At 39.1% G+C, this 15907-nt stretch overlaps 1 protein-coding gene across 22 annotated transcripts in view; it reads left to right on the forward strand.

Moving 5' to 3' along the window:
* ZMIZ1 (zinc finger MIZ-type containing 1) overlaps positions 1-15907 on the forward strand; it is a 347687-nt gene that overhangs the window by 315724 nt on the left and 16056 nt on the right. For 14 of the 22 annotated variants that reach the window (XR_005821723.1, XM_040564314.1, XM_040564318.1 and 11 more), the window contains 9 exons: positions 1695-1877; positions 4181-4355; positions 5649-5835; positions 9184-9394; positions 10617-10722; positions 11285-11445; positions 11757-11824; positions 13745-13813; positions 14365-14612. Coding sequence is in view for 20 of the 22 variants with exons in the window: in XM_040564314.1 (XP_040420248.1) it covers positions 1695-1877; positions 4181-4355; positions 5649-5835; positions 9184-9394; positions 10617-10722; positions 11285-11445; positions 11757-11824; positions 13745-13813; positions 14365-14612 (1408 nt within the window). In the remaining 2 variants the exon portion in view is untranslated. The remainder of the gene's footprint in view (positions 1-1694; positions 1878-4180; positions 4356-5648; positions 5836-9183; positions 9395-10616; positions 10723-11284; positions 11446-11756; positions 11825-13744; positions 13814-14364; positions 14613-15907) is intronic. The other 8 variants (XR_005821724.1, XM_040564327.1, XM_040564331.1 and 5 more) reach the window with 1 other exon arrangement.

Raw genomic sequence — 15907 nt, forward strand, 5'->3', positions numbered from 1 at the left:
ATTTGCCTTTCAAACTTCTTGAGGCTTGATTTTCATGGGCGCTGGGATGAATATAAATCTTGCTGAGCTCAAGTCCCTGCCTGTCAGCACTTATATTAGATAAGTTTATTTGGAGTGTGGTATTTCTGTCTAAGTTTCCGTGCTGTTATGTGAGATCTGAGTGGCTTTGTGTACAAAATTACCTGGCCATTGACTTGTATTGTGACTTTGGGCAAGACAATTAGGGTCAAAATTTTAAAGAAATGAAGGAAATTAAAAATACAGACAGATTAGCTTTTGGATTTTAAAATGCAGAAATTCATTTTAGTATTTAAATTGGTGTGAATTAGGAAGTAGATGCTTCTGAGAATTCCATCAATTGCCTCTCAGCATCTATATACACCTAAATGTCTTTACAAATCTAGCCACCAGTTACTAGCTTCAGAGATAATTTCCTGGTGAAATTATGTATTAAACTGAGGCAATAGCTATAACTCAGTTGTAGAGCTTTGAATATTATTATATTACTCTGACTATAATAACAGTACTAAGAGTTTATAGAAAACATACAGTGAAGAGTACCATGCACAAAATATAGCAAACATTTCTTCTTGAACTACATTTAAATATTCAAGAAATTGTTTAAAAAAAAAATCTGAAAAAAAGGATATGCTTTTAGAGGAATTGTTTCTCTGGGAAGGTATTTGACTCGGCATATATAGTCACTCTACAATTAAAAAAAAAAAAAAACACAGTGTGGCTTGTACAGATAATTTTTATCTTTAGATTTTGTGTTTTCAGGAAGACATAAATGCTGTTTTCCTGCTTCAGAAGCGGGTTTGTCATCATAAGTGAATGCAGTCATTTTCCCAAGAAGTGGGAAAACTGAACAGGGTCCTAAGTGTGACATGCCTGCTTGTCTGGCAGTGTGCAAATTCTGTAGATGCTATTTGCATATGGGTATTTGAAAACTTCATTTATGGAGACTCCTTATTAATCAGTTAATTTTCAAATTGACACTTTGCTACCTTTAAAGTTCCAGTTTTGATTCCAGAAGTGCAGGACAATACTAGCAAGAGCTAGCAAGGTGTTCACAACTAGTTTACTTGTGTTTAGTCTCGGGTACAGCTAAGGACTGCAACTCAGGGCAAGGATAGCAGCTGTGTTGAGCAGTAAGACATGGACTGACCGCAGATCTACTCTTTGCCTGTTCCAGGATTATCATCTTTTTATGTTAGTTTTTCTCTGTGCTTCCATTCTCCATCTGGAAAAGGTGACACAAGAATGGTGCTGGTAGTGCTCACAAAAACACAGAGATATTGTGAACATTGCATTTGTTTACAATTCTGTTTTTGTTTGTGTTTTTTTTTCCACACACAATGCCCTTTGAGCCATAGAAGTAGCTTAGACAGAAGATTGCAGGGACTTGGCAACACTGTAAGGGTGTGTGTGTGTTTGTGTGTCTGTGTTAATGTGCAGGGAAAAATGTATATGGCTAATCTTATCCCACTTTAGTTTGTGGGACTTTCACACTTTTGAGTGAGTATTCACCTATGACCATCAGGGCCCTGGCTTAAGCATGAGTGACACTGAGTGGAGGAATATTCACCTGGAGGTTTGATTTGGTTTTGATTCCACTACTGTTTATATACAAATAATCAAGACAATTGCTTGCATGAAACAGATCGTTTTCTTTCATCTTTGTTGTGAAACAGCCGAATTATGGAAACCAGCAGTATGGACCAAATAGCCAGTTTCCAAACCAGCCTGGTCAGTATCCCACTCCCAACCCTCCAAGACCCCTTACGTCTCCCAACTATCCTGGACAGAGGATGCCAAGCCAGCAAAACACAGGGCAGTACCCACCTCCAACAGTCAACATGGGGCAGTATTACAAGGTAAGAATTCTTAGATTATCATTTGCATTCTGGTACATGTTTATGAATGAAGTCATACTCCTGACTTCTTGGCTACTGCTTTTACGTAACTAAATGAAAGGTAGAAAAAAAGCACAGTGCTTATACTCATGTTCGGGATATCACAGGATCAAGTTAATTAGCCGAGTTGAATCGCAACTTCAGAGCGGTTCATAAAGAAAACTGAATGTTACTGCAGCTCATTAGAGGCTTTTGGTTCCACTTTAAATACATCATGTAAAAATAAGTGCATAATGGGATACAGCTGTAATATTTTCACCTATTCATGGCATACTATAAGAATACAACTTTGGAAATTTGTAATAAACAAGTTCCACATTGCAAATGCCCAATTTCAGACCTACAGCGGTCACTGTTGGATCAAACCAGCCCCAAATTAAAAGCTGTTCCAGCTGTAGAATTCATCTTTGAACTGAAGTTTGCGTGACTTTTTCTCCCACTTCTCCCTTCTGTTTTCTCCGTTTTTTTTCTTTGTGCTGCTTGTTTGAAGAAGTAGAATTGTTCAAATGTTGTATAAAACCTTTTCTTATGGAATTATCCTGAGCACTTCTGATTATCCAAACTGAGTCTGTACTTAGGGCCTTCTGAGGTTAGATGTCTTTGAAGTGCACACAAAAGGGGTCTTTTGCACACAGGTACTCCAGTGAATATATAAAAACTGGGTGGACCATAGATGGTCTGACCTGCTCCTAAAACTTTATCTGTTAAAGTCTCTGGACTACCTTCTGATTTTGAAGGTTGAAAGTTGCACGTTGGTCTTGAATTGGAGTTGTTCTGGTGTGTTTCACACAGAAAACACACCATTGAAAAAAGAGCCCCCCCCAAAAAACACCTTTACTATAGAGCATCTGTCCTACATGCTACCAATCTGTCCACTGCAACACCCTCAGGAAAGCTCGTTGCATGATGGTAGTTTTTGCAGTACACTGTCAGGAAGAACACGGTAAGGATCCTCAACGACAGTAGTTCCAATGCAGTCACTCATGTTAAAATAGCAGCAGCAGATTCCTTTGAAGTTTTTAAGTGACAGATTTTTTAAATACATTTTACTTTATTTTATTTGTGTTTGAAGTTTTTTGTTTATGGAATAGTTCTAACAGGGGATTTATGGTCTTTTTAATGCACACCTATTTTGTATTCAAATATAGATTGTTCTGGAAGCAGTTAGATAATAGGAGACCTTGTCGAGAAGGGAGAATATCCTGGCTAGGAGAAATTCCAGCTTGCCATAGACAAGAGCTGAATCTTTGGACCATAATGATTGTGGAGACAGTAACTGTGTGTTAAAGAAAAACACAGAGAAAAATAGATTGGAAATGTAAATGCCTAAGAATTGCCTTTCAGAATGCCTTTCAGAATGCAGCTCTCTTTTGGGGCACTTCAGAGTACCTTAAGCTAGCAGCACAGCATTTAGATGTAGCGTCAGATCTGAGGTCCTGATATTTTGGCTGCCTGTAAAGATTTTCATCTTATGACACTTTGGTGTGTGTGTGCGTGCTTATGGTACACGGACTATTAAAAGGGGGTGCCAAGCGGTTGCAGTGTTGTTTAATGTCATCATCCTTTACATGATTGTTACTGGTTTATTCTGTTACCTCTAGCCTTCCCCTTAATTACAAGAAACAAAACCAATGGTGTTTTAATATTAAAACTATGATTTATAATTAACAATCTGTTTTCTTTTAGCTTGTCTTACTTAGCAGCAAACTGAGAACAGAGTCAATTGTAGCTACACAGAATAAAAGATGTCCCCTGAGCTCCAAAGCTTTCATTCTGAATAGATGAGTTGGACAGGGGTGGGGAAAAAAAGGACAGATAGAAGTTAAAGGGTCACAGACAGTCTAATAGTGTGTCCTTGCATTTTGTTTTTCATGTAGGCTTTTGTGCAGTGGGGCTGTTTTGGGAGAAAGCCAAGTAGATGTAAAGGGTTGGATGGGCTGGAGTGGTGTGGAGAGGCTGAAGCAGTTGGTTTTGGAAAGAGAGCATTCAGCAGAACGTGTTAAGCCTCTTAGCAGCCTTGCTTATATCTAGTCGTTGCCAGAACTAAACTGGCTGGCCTGCTGGTTTCAGTTCCTGCTTTACTCTTCTAGTCTGCTTCTTTCCTGAAGGCCTCATTGGACGTCCTGTGGTTTCTCATCCTTCCAGAGACAGAGGGGCCTCCCTACCTTGTTTATAGTCCTTGGTGTTTGATAGCAGTGCAGTTCACAAAGCTTATTATTCTTGTTTCAGACAGCTATAACAATGTGATTTTATTTATTTTCTAGCCATCAAGGCCTGTACCTGTGGCAAATTACCCTCATTCACCTGTTCCAGGAAACCCCACGCCACCTATGACTCCAGGGAGCAATATTCCTCCATACCTGTCACCTAACCAGGATGTCAAACCACCATTCCCACCTGACATTAAGCCAAATATCAATGCTTTACCACCACCTCCAAGTGAGTAGCAAGCAGAACGTTCCCGCAGTCCCTTATTGTCACTCCATTCTCTGCCATATACATTTTCAGTTTGGAAACAAGGTCTGATTGCTACCCTGGAAGCAGCCCAGATTGCTAAGTTTTGATAGGTGGCATGGCCCAGCTGCACAGTGCAGGGTCACTAGAGTGGGTGGACAGGAAAAGGAAAGATTGCTGTCCCCTGCTAATATAGAGTATCCAAAAAGTTATTTAAAGTTAAACTTGTAAGGATGTTACTCCTGAAGTTTTCCTTTGATACACTTCCTGAGGATAAAACACTTAATTTTGAATTGTGTTGTGTGTGCTTGGTAGACTTGTTGATTGTATGAACTTTTATTGTGGTGTATTTTGTTCAATGGCAAAGTCATTCATTGAACATTACAGCAGAATGGCATACGATGTGAATATTTATGGTGGTGTCTCTGTTGTGATCCATACAGGCTTCTTAAGAATATTCAGTAGTATGCCAAAAATTGATATATGTTCCTTTCTAAGCCATTCAACCTCACAGCTTCATTTGGATGGGAACAGGGAAGGAATAACAAGATCTCTCTGGCTGTATACTAGCACAAGATGTTTGATGTTTTGAAGTGACTGATGAACAGTAGGAGATAGCATATACTAGGGAATTGGAGAGTCTTTGTTTCCTATAAAAGGAATTCTGCTGAATTAGCACTTTGCAGACAGTGTTTGGACTTGAGGATAACTGAAAAATGAAGTTGAAGAAGTTGGCCTGCAGTATTGTTTGGGCAAGACCATAGCTAGCATTTAAAGACATTTGGTCTGCACAGTTTAACTGTAAGTTACCACAAAACCATGTGATACAAGGTCAGATAGTAATTGCGTGCCAGTATCTGGGGTCTTTGGAAAGGTTCAGCTGAAACTAATTGAGTAATGTTGTTCCCAGCTCAAAGCAGAAGAAATAACTAAGTGTTATTACAGTTGGCCATAATCAAGAGATTTGTCGTCAGTCTTCCACTAACAGACTAAGGCTGGACATTGATCCTATCCAGTAATAAAAAACACAAGTTCTTGCCACGTCTGGTTTATGTTTATGGTCCAGAATGCTAGGATCCTAATGTTAAGTGTGGGAGAACGTAAGACTTGGGTTTGTCATGCTTATCAACTCGAGCCTTTCACTTGTATCAATTAGATCTTGTAGCTACTTGTGATTTTCTTTTGTGTCTATAAACCTGCTAAGTTAAACCCAGTAGCAGATCACTGTGCCATTTGTTACTATTCTGTATAAATATACACATTATTATTGCACTGCAGATGCTAAAGGGAAAGTTCACGCTTTCTCTCCCTCTTCGATCCCAGCCAACCACAATGATGAGCTCCGTCTGACATTTCCCGTGAGAGATGGTGTTGTGTTGGAGCCCTTCCGGCTGGAACACAACCTGGCAGTCAGTAACCATGTCTTTCACTTACGGCCAACTGTTCATCAAACGCTGATGTGGAGGTAAGCTCAGTCTTGTTGTGAGGAAGTCTAGCACCAGCGATGGAGAAATGGCAGGCCAGATGGACTTAATTCAGGCCAGATGAAATTACCATTAATTTCATTTGAAAAATCATGGTCTAGCTGAGAAAAATTCTTTGTAAAAACTCGCAGATAAACTCACCTGTTGCTTTACAGAGGCAACATGTACTAAAATGTTTCCTAATGCATGTTGTATCCCCTTACTGATAGTACATGGGTAGCACACAGTGTCTGAAAAGTCACTGTAAGCATTTCTCATTTCTGCTCTGGTTAGAACGAGTGTAGGATGTCCGTGACCAACACCAGTACAAACTTTGATGGAGGAGACTCTGAAGTCCTTAGGTGCCTTGTGGCCTGTGAAATGTTGGTTGCAGGACTATGCAGGACTATTAGTTTCTGCCGAAATTACATGGTTGAGTGTCTGATAATGAAAAATAACACACTAAAGAAGGATCTGATTTAGAGGTTTGGTAAAATCAGAAAGACAAGTGCTTAAATCTAATTTCGTACATTCTCCCTCTCTTATGACTCCACAAGTGAGGATGGGTCAGAAATATTTGGGGCATAGCTTTTCATGCGCATTAGTCTTCTGTTTTTCAGTTACAGCAAGCACTACTTTCCAGAACAGAGGAATAGTTTTCCTAGGTGTTACTTTACTATATTTAATTTAGATTTGCATAAGTGATTCCAGGATATGTTCTGCTTCCATCATACTTATGGAATGACTTTAGATCAACTTACAATCAGAGCCTTTTTTTTTTTTTTTTTGCATGTTTTCAAATACTTCTGAATAACCGTCTCATTCTCTTTTTCTCAGGAAGCCTTTCAGTGTTATCCTGTTTTCTTACGAAATTATTTGAACCTGTTTCTGTGCACTGTGGAGCTTGATTAGTTTCTCATTATCTTGTACAGAGGTTGTTTTACAGGTGTAGCTGCTGAGGTGGTAAAACACTGCATCTTCAGCACATTTTCCATTATGCCTGCCTCGCTTTCAGTTTCTTCCTGAGCCTGGATCAAATACCCCCCTGGCCTTAATGGGAATGAAAACTGGTAGCTTCAGCTTTTTTCCATCTGAGGATGTTTTTCCTATTCACTGGTATCCATTTGAGACTTCTGTTTTTATGGTGTGGAGAGCACATGGTGGGCAGGGGTGGCAGAGAGGTGAGCTAGGTTCCCTGCCCCTGGGACAGACTCTGGCTCTAAAGCTGAGGCTGGATGCTGGATACAGGAGTCATTTGCTGCCACAATGCTCTCCTAACCTGATGTAGCCTGGGGGTTAGAAATGAGAGAGATTTCAGACAGGCCACATCCAATAATTAACACCTAACTTTGAGGTCAGTTATTGCTTACTTGCATTTCATTATCGTGGAGTACTAGAAGCAGAGGGAGTTTTGGCAGTTATTTGCCAGTTCTTATTAATAAGTAATCACTACTGGGGATTGTGCTGGCTCATTCAGTAGATTTATAGTGCTGCACTGAGGCATGAGGCTGTTTCTTAATATCTGTTCTTTCTTTCTTCCCTAGCTCACCAAACACATAGCCTTTATTTAAACTTATTTTAATGAAGACTCATAGGTAAACCATGCACAGGTCTGCTGTTTTGAAAGGGTTGTTAATAGTGGGGAGAATGGATGGTCCTGTAATGAAGTCATTTCAAATTTACCTCAGGGCTGGATGGATTCCAAAAAAATGAATTAGTCACATGTGTGGATGGATTTTGTTTTTATAGAGAATGATGGAATCGAGCCAGGTCTGAATATTTTTCTGCCAGCTAAAATATTCGGTAAAACCTCTCACGTGTACACCCATAATTAATAGCAGTGCAACTATTTTTCTCCCCATTGGGAACTCTTCATGGTTATGAGAAGCAGAAGATTGAAGGCAAGAAAAATGTTGCCTTGAAGCTGGCTCAGTCTTAGCACTGCTCAGTTATTAACAACGTCCCACTGTGGGGCTGCGTGCTAGGAATGGGAGGGTCTCCTGGTCTCTGTCCCCACTCTGAGACTTCCAGAAGACCTGGCCAGAGCTCTCAGGAATGGACAAATTCAGATTGGTTTTTAAATTATAGGTGCTATGTCTGTTTTCCTCTGGGTTTGGTTGATTGCTGCATGTTCTGTTAAGGTGAGAATCTCTAGTAGATAGTGCAGAGAGAGCTTTCAAAACTTGGTAATGAAATATTGGAGGGAAAAATGGAAACACTTGATATAGATGGATTATTTTGAAAGGTCAGGTAATTTGTATTCTATACTTTTCTTTGTTAAAAAACATGCTTTTATCCAGTACTAAGTCTTGATGTTTTGAAATCTAGAAAAGACACTGTTAAATCAGAAATGGAATCTCTATTTCTGGAAAAGGAAAACTGAAGTTAAAGTGATGATCTCCTGAATGATCTTTTCCTCATGGGTCTTACAAAGATGTCTTCCTCCAGGCAAGATGAAGAAACAAGCACCTAAGTTTTCAAGCATAAAAGATAAACATTGGGCAGAACATTTCAGCTGTCATGAACAGCAGAATCCCAGCATTTCAGTTCAGTTCTTCGTGTTCTTTTAAATATCTTCTTCAAATTACTCATTTCTAACACAGCGTTAGCATTCGTGTATGAAACTGTGAAGTCGTAGTCTCTACGCACTTAATTTTGATTAGCTTTATCTCAGCCTCTCCCTTTTTTGGAGGTGTTAGAAAACTAATTTTGAGGAGCTGAATAGTGTGTGGAATTTATTATTAGAGAGGTGGGAGGGAGTCATGCTCTGAAAGAAGCTCTAAATTGGTTGGATTTAATCCACAGCTGTGTTAATTTGGAATCACAGAAACACAGGCAGTGAGAAGCAGGGGTCATTTTATCTTAGTTGATTTACGTCTTCCAAGGTAGGATTACCTATATCTCTAGTATGTCTGACAAGCATTTATGCAAAATGTATTTTAAATACTCTCAAATAGCAAAGGATCCACAGTCGTCCTGCACATCCTACTGCAGCGCATCGCTTTGTTGTTCTTAACTCTAACACGCAGGAATGACCTGTCCAACATTGATGTTTTTCTTTCAGCAGGATCATTCCACAGTCTGTTTTTGCAACATGGTTTGAGATGTTCACTTGGAAAGTCCTTTTAAGTGTACAATATTAGAAACTTTGTAGTATGCTTGCATCATTAATTCATCATGACCTGCTTCTCTTAAGGGCTTTTATGAAGAAAGTGTGTTATATCCTTTATTGGCAATAATTTGAGAAAAATAGTCTGACTCATCATGAAAAAATGTTCCTAGCATCAAAAAGACCTCCTTCTGCAATGTGAAAGAAAAGTTAAAAGAAAGATTTATTGGTTGTTGTGCAGGTCTGACTTGGAATTACAGTTCAAGTGCTATCACCATGAAGACAGACAAATGAACACAAACTGGCCAGCTTCAGTCCAGGTCAGCGTTAATGCAACCCCACTTACCATCGAACGTGGTGACAACAAGACATCTCATAAACCTCTGCACCTAAAGCATGTCTGCCAGCCAGGAAGAAACACGATTCAAATTACAGTCACAGCATGTTGTTGTGTAAGTACATTGAGCTTGCGGCTGCAGCTGATGATGCTGACTTTGCTTTTTAGTGCAGTTTGCAAATGTTGCCTTAGCTTAAAAAGCCTTCCTCTCATTTTTTTTCCCATGGATTTTTCTGGTAAGGTGCTTGTTTAATGGTGTTGACACAGGCAGAGTACTAATACTGAAATTTTTGCTGCAGAATTATTGCAGAATACAGTGCTGTCCGTCTGGTGTATTTGAAAGGACTTGGGGGCTAGGGGAGAATGGGAGTTTGATCTTCTAGCTATTTAGTGCGTAACAAAGTGACTGAAGGATTTTAATATGGAAGTAGACTATTGTAGTGTGGACTGTTGTCCAGTACTAATTTCATTTACTTACGGTATTAAACTGTGATTGGTGTGACATTATAACATCAACCCCATCATCATTGGTGGTGGTGATGATTTTGCATAAAGTCATTAAGATTAAAAACTTGTATCCCATGGTTCAGTCTAGATCATGCAGCTTTCCCCTTTCTCCTTTTCTATGGTGTAGTTGCTCTTGGGGGCAAGTCCTATATTTTTAATGCGGATTGTTGCACACATTACAGTCTGAGCTTTTAACCGTTCTGTTGTCACTGACAAGAAAGCAAGCTTCTACCTCTCCCAAGGTCACAGAGTGAGGCACTTTGACAAGAAGCCTTTCACCCATTTTGCTTTACTTCACATTGATGTTTCCCCACATAGTACTGTTTATCCATTGGCTAAGAGCAGGGGCAGCATCCTGTGAATCCACAACAAGCTCTTAGGACTCTGTTGGGGAAGAAGATTCAGTGAGTTCCAATACATCAGTAGCAAATTGTGCAACCTCTGACAAAATCTGAGGGCAGGTAGGGTAGATTGTGTCAAAGAATCCAGAATCGGGTTTAAGAATAAGCCCTGATGTCAGCGATGAAATACATCAGCCCATTGTATTCTGAACATTAAAAAGAAAATGCGGAACATCTTTCCTTTTTTTTTTTTTTTTTTAAGCCGTTGTATAGGAGTGTGCACACTCTGGGAGCAAAGAACAAAATACTGTGTAGCGCTCAGAATATCCCTAAGGGGATGTATGCACTCAGCAGAGCAGCACCAGCTTTTATATTTATGCATTAGATTCTTATGAAGCTATGCATCCAAGGGAGCAGTGCAACTCTGTTCAGCAGTATATGTAGCATATGTGTTTGGTTCTCGTGGTAACAAAATTCATTCTCTTTCAGTCACACTTGTTCGTGTTGCAGTTAGTACACCGGCCATCAGTTCGCTCTGTGCTTCAAGGTCTACTAAAGAAACGCCTCCTCCCAGCAGAACATTGTATCACTAAGAGTGAGTTTTGGTTTTGTGTGGGTGATGACTTTCCAGAATCCTACGTTCAATTGTGATAAGCTATTTCTACACCAGATTTGCTTGCTTATTGAAAACTTTAAGCTGCACTTGTCAAGAATTTCCAGAACGCCACCTGTGTAGATGAAATCCTTGGTACACCAAAATGTTGAGGGCTGTTTGGGTGGGGGTAACAAAGTTCAAAAACACAAGCTTAATCCCTAATGACAGCTCTTCCATCCCAGAAGAATCTCTGTTTTTCACCCCACATTTGTTTCTCACTGACTCAAAAGCCTTGCATGGAAAGATCCTTCTTTATTCATTTAGGGCTGCTTTAAGTGCTTGTGTGGCACTTTTTATAGTTGAAGATATAGCTGAAACACGTGTGTGTGATAGTTTGCTGTACAGGACAACATTCTAAATTACGCAAAATACACTTACATGGATGAATTGTCCATTAAAGTGTCCTTTAAAGATTGAAATGTTGGTCTGCCATTGGTTCTACATTAGAATTTCAAGTGCATGTGTATTTTCTCACACGTATGGATACGTTCTTCCTAAACAGTAAAGAGGAACTTCAGTAGTGTAGCAGCGTCCTCTGGTAATGCGACACTAAACGGGGAAGACGGAGTAGAGCAAACTGCTATTAAAGTGTCTCTGAAGTGTCCGATCACATTCCGGCGGATTCAGCTCCCGGCAAGGGGTCATGATTGCAAGCATGTACAAGTGAGTAGATGCCAGTGACCTGGCAGTATTCCTTCAGCCACATGTTTGTTACCTTTTGCTTGGTTGTTGTAAGAGAGGGCTTAATGAAATGGGATTTCTTTTTTTTTTTTTTTTTTTGACTATCAACATAAATAACCAAATATATATGTTTAATGTAGAGGGAGAAAGTAAGTTACTTGGTTTAGGTTTTAGTTCTAGTAGGGTTCTTTATGGCAGTTGTACTTTCGTCTGACTGATTCAGTTAATACAGTATTATCCCCTGATTTCCTCTTTTTTTGTTGTTATTTTCTTTGTTTCTTTCTGATACATAGTGCTTTGATCTGGAATCTTACTTGCAACTGAACTGCGAAAGAGGAACTTGGAGGTGTCCAGTATGCAAGTAAGTGCAACCATTCTACATGAAATGCAGGTGTAGATGATTTGACCAAATTTAGATCATATTTAAGGTTATGAAGGAAAGATAATGTATTTGGAAGGGAGAAAATGGAAGCGCTAGGAAAAAAAAAAATATTACATTTACCTTAAGTCCCAAGAGAATTGTAGTGATATTGCATGAATTGAGGGAACATACTGGATTTTTTTTTTTAGAAATTCTGAAACAGTTAACAGTATATCTTCTCACAAAATACATACTCTGCCAGCTCTCATCAGGCTATCATTGTATTGTATAGAGTTCAAAGGAAGTTTAAATATTTGCAGTGATAAGACAGATATCTACATAAAACTAATGAACTGGGAATTTGTCTTCCTGTAGATTATGAAGTATAAGCAATGAGGAGATAGCAACATGCCATAATAAAAGGATAGGTAGCCTGTTCTGGAGTTACTTTTGTATAATTTTCATGTTGTAATGCCCAAATTACTGCACTTCAAATATGTAAATACTAAAAAAGTCGGTATTCAGCTGAGCCTGATGGTGTAAGGATGCCAGATAACTGTCTTAGGTACTGTGCTTTGAGTCACATAGGTATACAGTTAATAGCTGTGTTCAAGGAGAATGGGAATTTTGGAGACTGCATCATTTTCCAGTACTTAGGTAGGAAATGAAGTTGGATCCTCCAAGGTCAGTGTCAAGTGTAAATTAAGGTGAGAGCAGAAAGCAGGAAGGATTCTACTTCACAGTAAGGCTATTTTAAGAAGGTAAAATATTTCCAAGAAGTTGTGAACACAAAAGTTTGGAGTAACTGCCTAAAGGAAAAGAGGGATACCTTGGCATACCTTCCACCTTATGCTTTGACCAGAGAGCTAGTGTGCTGCAGAAGAAACAGAACAAAATGCTTTGAAGTGGTCACAGATGGCCCATCCTTACATTTAAGTGAGCAGAAAGACTCACAGAGTGTCTGCAAGCCTGTTCAGTGTCTGTAACCTATAGTCCACAGGGTTACAAGTTTGTTACAGCCTCAGCTGAGGAGCCAGTGCTCTTTAGCTCAAGCAGCTGTAGCTGTAGCAACTTGCAAGCATATCTGCAAGTCTCCAGTTGAATCCCTGTTGTGTCAGCTAATGTTAGCTATATACAGAAGTGGGGATTGTCCATTTTATCTGCTTCTGGGAACATCACAGGCTTGAGATGAGCTTTTTTCAATGACCATCTGTGATTCATAGCTATCCTAAGGTGCAGGTGCTTTCTCTGAACTACCTGAACCTTTTCAGTCTTCTAAGTTTGGCTAAAAATCAGAGTAGAATATATTAAAGATACTGGTTGCTTCTTAATTTATGTATTAGCAGATTCAAGTCAAAATGTTCATCCTGTTCCTCTAAGTATGAGCACCTGTATGTATGAGCATCTGCATTCAGACCTTAGTGCCTACATAACTAAATCATTTCTCATTTGGTTTTGTTCTGTCCCCATCTGTGCTGGTGTTAAGTAAAACAGCTATAATATGTAGTTATTTTGGAGACATACTACAGTCTAGCTCAAAAAAAGCAAAGATGCAAGTTGAAAAAATAGTAGTTCTAGGTGATGATCACAGGAGAGATTTGCTGTGTTTGAAATGACTATAAATCTGAAATACAATTCAGTAAAAACAACTATTTAAAAGATACATGTGGATACATTGTGGATACATAGAAATGCAGGTATCCTTGTCTCATATATTTGGTGTAAAAATCTATTATCCTGGTGATGCAGATGTAGAACTGAAACTGTTTGTCCCATGTCATTATTAATTATGTGTTAAAGACAATAAGTTGGTGGATCCCAGTCTGCTGATTTCATCACTAACCTTCTTCCATCCTTTTTTCCAACATGTGCAGAAATATTCTAATATGGAGGGATGGTTGTTTTTTTTTTCTTTCCTAGTAAAACTGCTCTGCTGGAGGGCTTGGAGGTTGACCAGTATATGTGGGGTATTCTGAATGCTATACAAAAGTAAGTGAACTTACTTATTTCTGATATCCAAGACTAAGTAATTAGGAGATATGTTAATGAATGGTGAGACAGTCATGCCAAAGTAGATCTTAGTGATTCAACTTGAGTGTTCTGTTTCATGGCTCCTTGGTGGAGCCAGCAATATCAGTGAGTATAGCTAATGATAGAGTGAGTCAGTTTCCTTCTACTTAATATATCTTCTTTGGGTCTTCTCTTGGTGACAGCCTCATCAGTGAAGCAAAAGGAAGAGTGAGAATGGAGTATTAAATGTTTTCTTGTATTTAGAAGTAGTCCCTCTGATTCACATAGAGTAGACCACAGATGTGCTTGGATTTCATTGTGTGGATGAAAACAGATATGTGCTCTCAGAGTTGCCTTTTCTAAAACTTGCTTGCAGCACACACTTGAGGAGTGAAAGATTGTGAGGCTGTATACGGGAGAGCATTTCAGAACAATTATTACCATGTGGTTCCTCATGAAAATTTCAACAGAAATGATAGGAGGAAAAAAAAGAGCAATTAACATGATAGAATTCTCACATTATTTTGCAGCTCAGAGTTTGAAGAAGTTACCATTGATCCAACTTGCAGTTGGAGGCCAGTCCCTATAAAGTCAGATATTCACATCAAAGATGATCCAGATGGTATTCCCTCAAAAAGATTTAAGACCATGAGTCCAAGCCAGATGATCATGCCGAATGTGATGGAGATGATTGCAGCTTTGGGTCCTGGGCCGTCACCTTACCCATCCCTCCCACCTCCTCCAGGAGGCAACAACTCCACTGAATATGGTAACCAAGGTTAGTTTTACATCCTTGTGCACCCAAGTTGTCACTGTAGAAGTCATGGTTCAGTCATCTTTGTGATCCAGGTATGTCTTTGCATCTTCTCATGAAGATTCATAAGGAAAGCAAAATGTATATGGCTGCTGTTCTGAAATTCTGCATTAAACTTTTCAGTTAAGATTCATCTGGTTAGAGGAAAAATGTGTTCTAGTAAGGAAATCGGTGATTGTTGAATTTGTTGCCATGTGGTGCTCCCTGAATCAATGGACACTCTGCGTTCCCTTATGTATTCATGGCTTGCCACAGTATGCATCTTTCCTTGTCTTTTCTGTCCATTTTCCTTCTGTTCCCCTATTATTCAATGAAAGGCTTCTGATGCTACATTACAAAGTAGAGAACCTGACTCATTAATCCTGCCACTTGGTCTGCCAAGTTTAACCTGTGGCCAGATGGTTAACATGTCATAGGCTGCCCAGAAAGTGGATGATTTTTAAAGAATTTGTAACTGCTTTGCAAACACCTTTGCATTAGAAAATGACTTCTGAGATCCTGTATCCAGTGTTGCCAGTTTGCGAAACATGGAACTAAATCCAAGCAGTGGAAATACTTTTTAAATGACTGCTATACTGTGAATAACTAAATTAGTGACAATTCTGAAAATATGAAACCAGAGACTGTTCCTTTTGCATGTAATATGATATGACTCAGTTCAGCTCTGAGAAAAGACCAACTGTTCACACTATCAGAATCCCCAAATTGATTACAAGGTGATATATGTGCTTTTTGCAGGCATCTGAAGAAAAATGTCACTTGCATGCAAAATATGGTTAATTTGCTCCAATGACTGCAAAACTGATGACAGATGATAAAACTTTTCAGGTTTTCAAACAGATGAATGATTACTATAACAAAGCCAAGAGCACTGAATCACAATTTTTTCTGTATTTAAGTAGGAGTGAAATGCAGTCAGAGCATGAGAACAGACCATCTTTCTTCATCATCTCTTTAGCTCTTGTACTCAGAAATGGACACAGTAGTCAAGTAAACTGGGTTGTAGGGTTTGTTTAGCACTTGCTGCCTAGACTGTTTCCATCCCTTCCCCTGTAGGTCTTGTAAATCCTTGGGTACACTACCTCGTAGTTTCATTCTCTATCAGTATGTGCGGTGAAACTTAGTGTTTCAAATTAGGTAATGTCCTCTGATTAACAGCACTCTACAAAAAAGTAGTAGTGTTATTACTACCGTGGTTTATGTTTGTTTATTTGGTTATGTCAGTAAGTATACTGAAGTATATAATTTGTAAATATACC

This window comes from Cygnus olor, chromosome 7 (assembly GCF_009769625.2).
Source record: "Cygnus olor isolate bCygOlo1 chromosome 7, bCygOlo1.pri.v2, whole genome shotgun sequence".
Lineage (NCBI taxonomy): Eukaryota > Metazoa > Chordata > Aves > Anseriformes > Anatidae > Cygnus > Cygnus olor.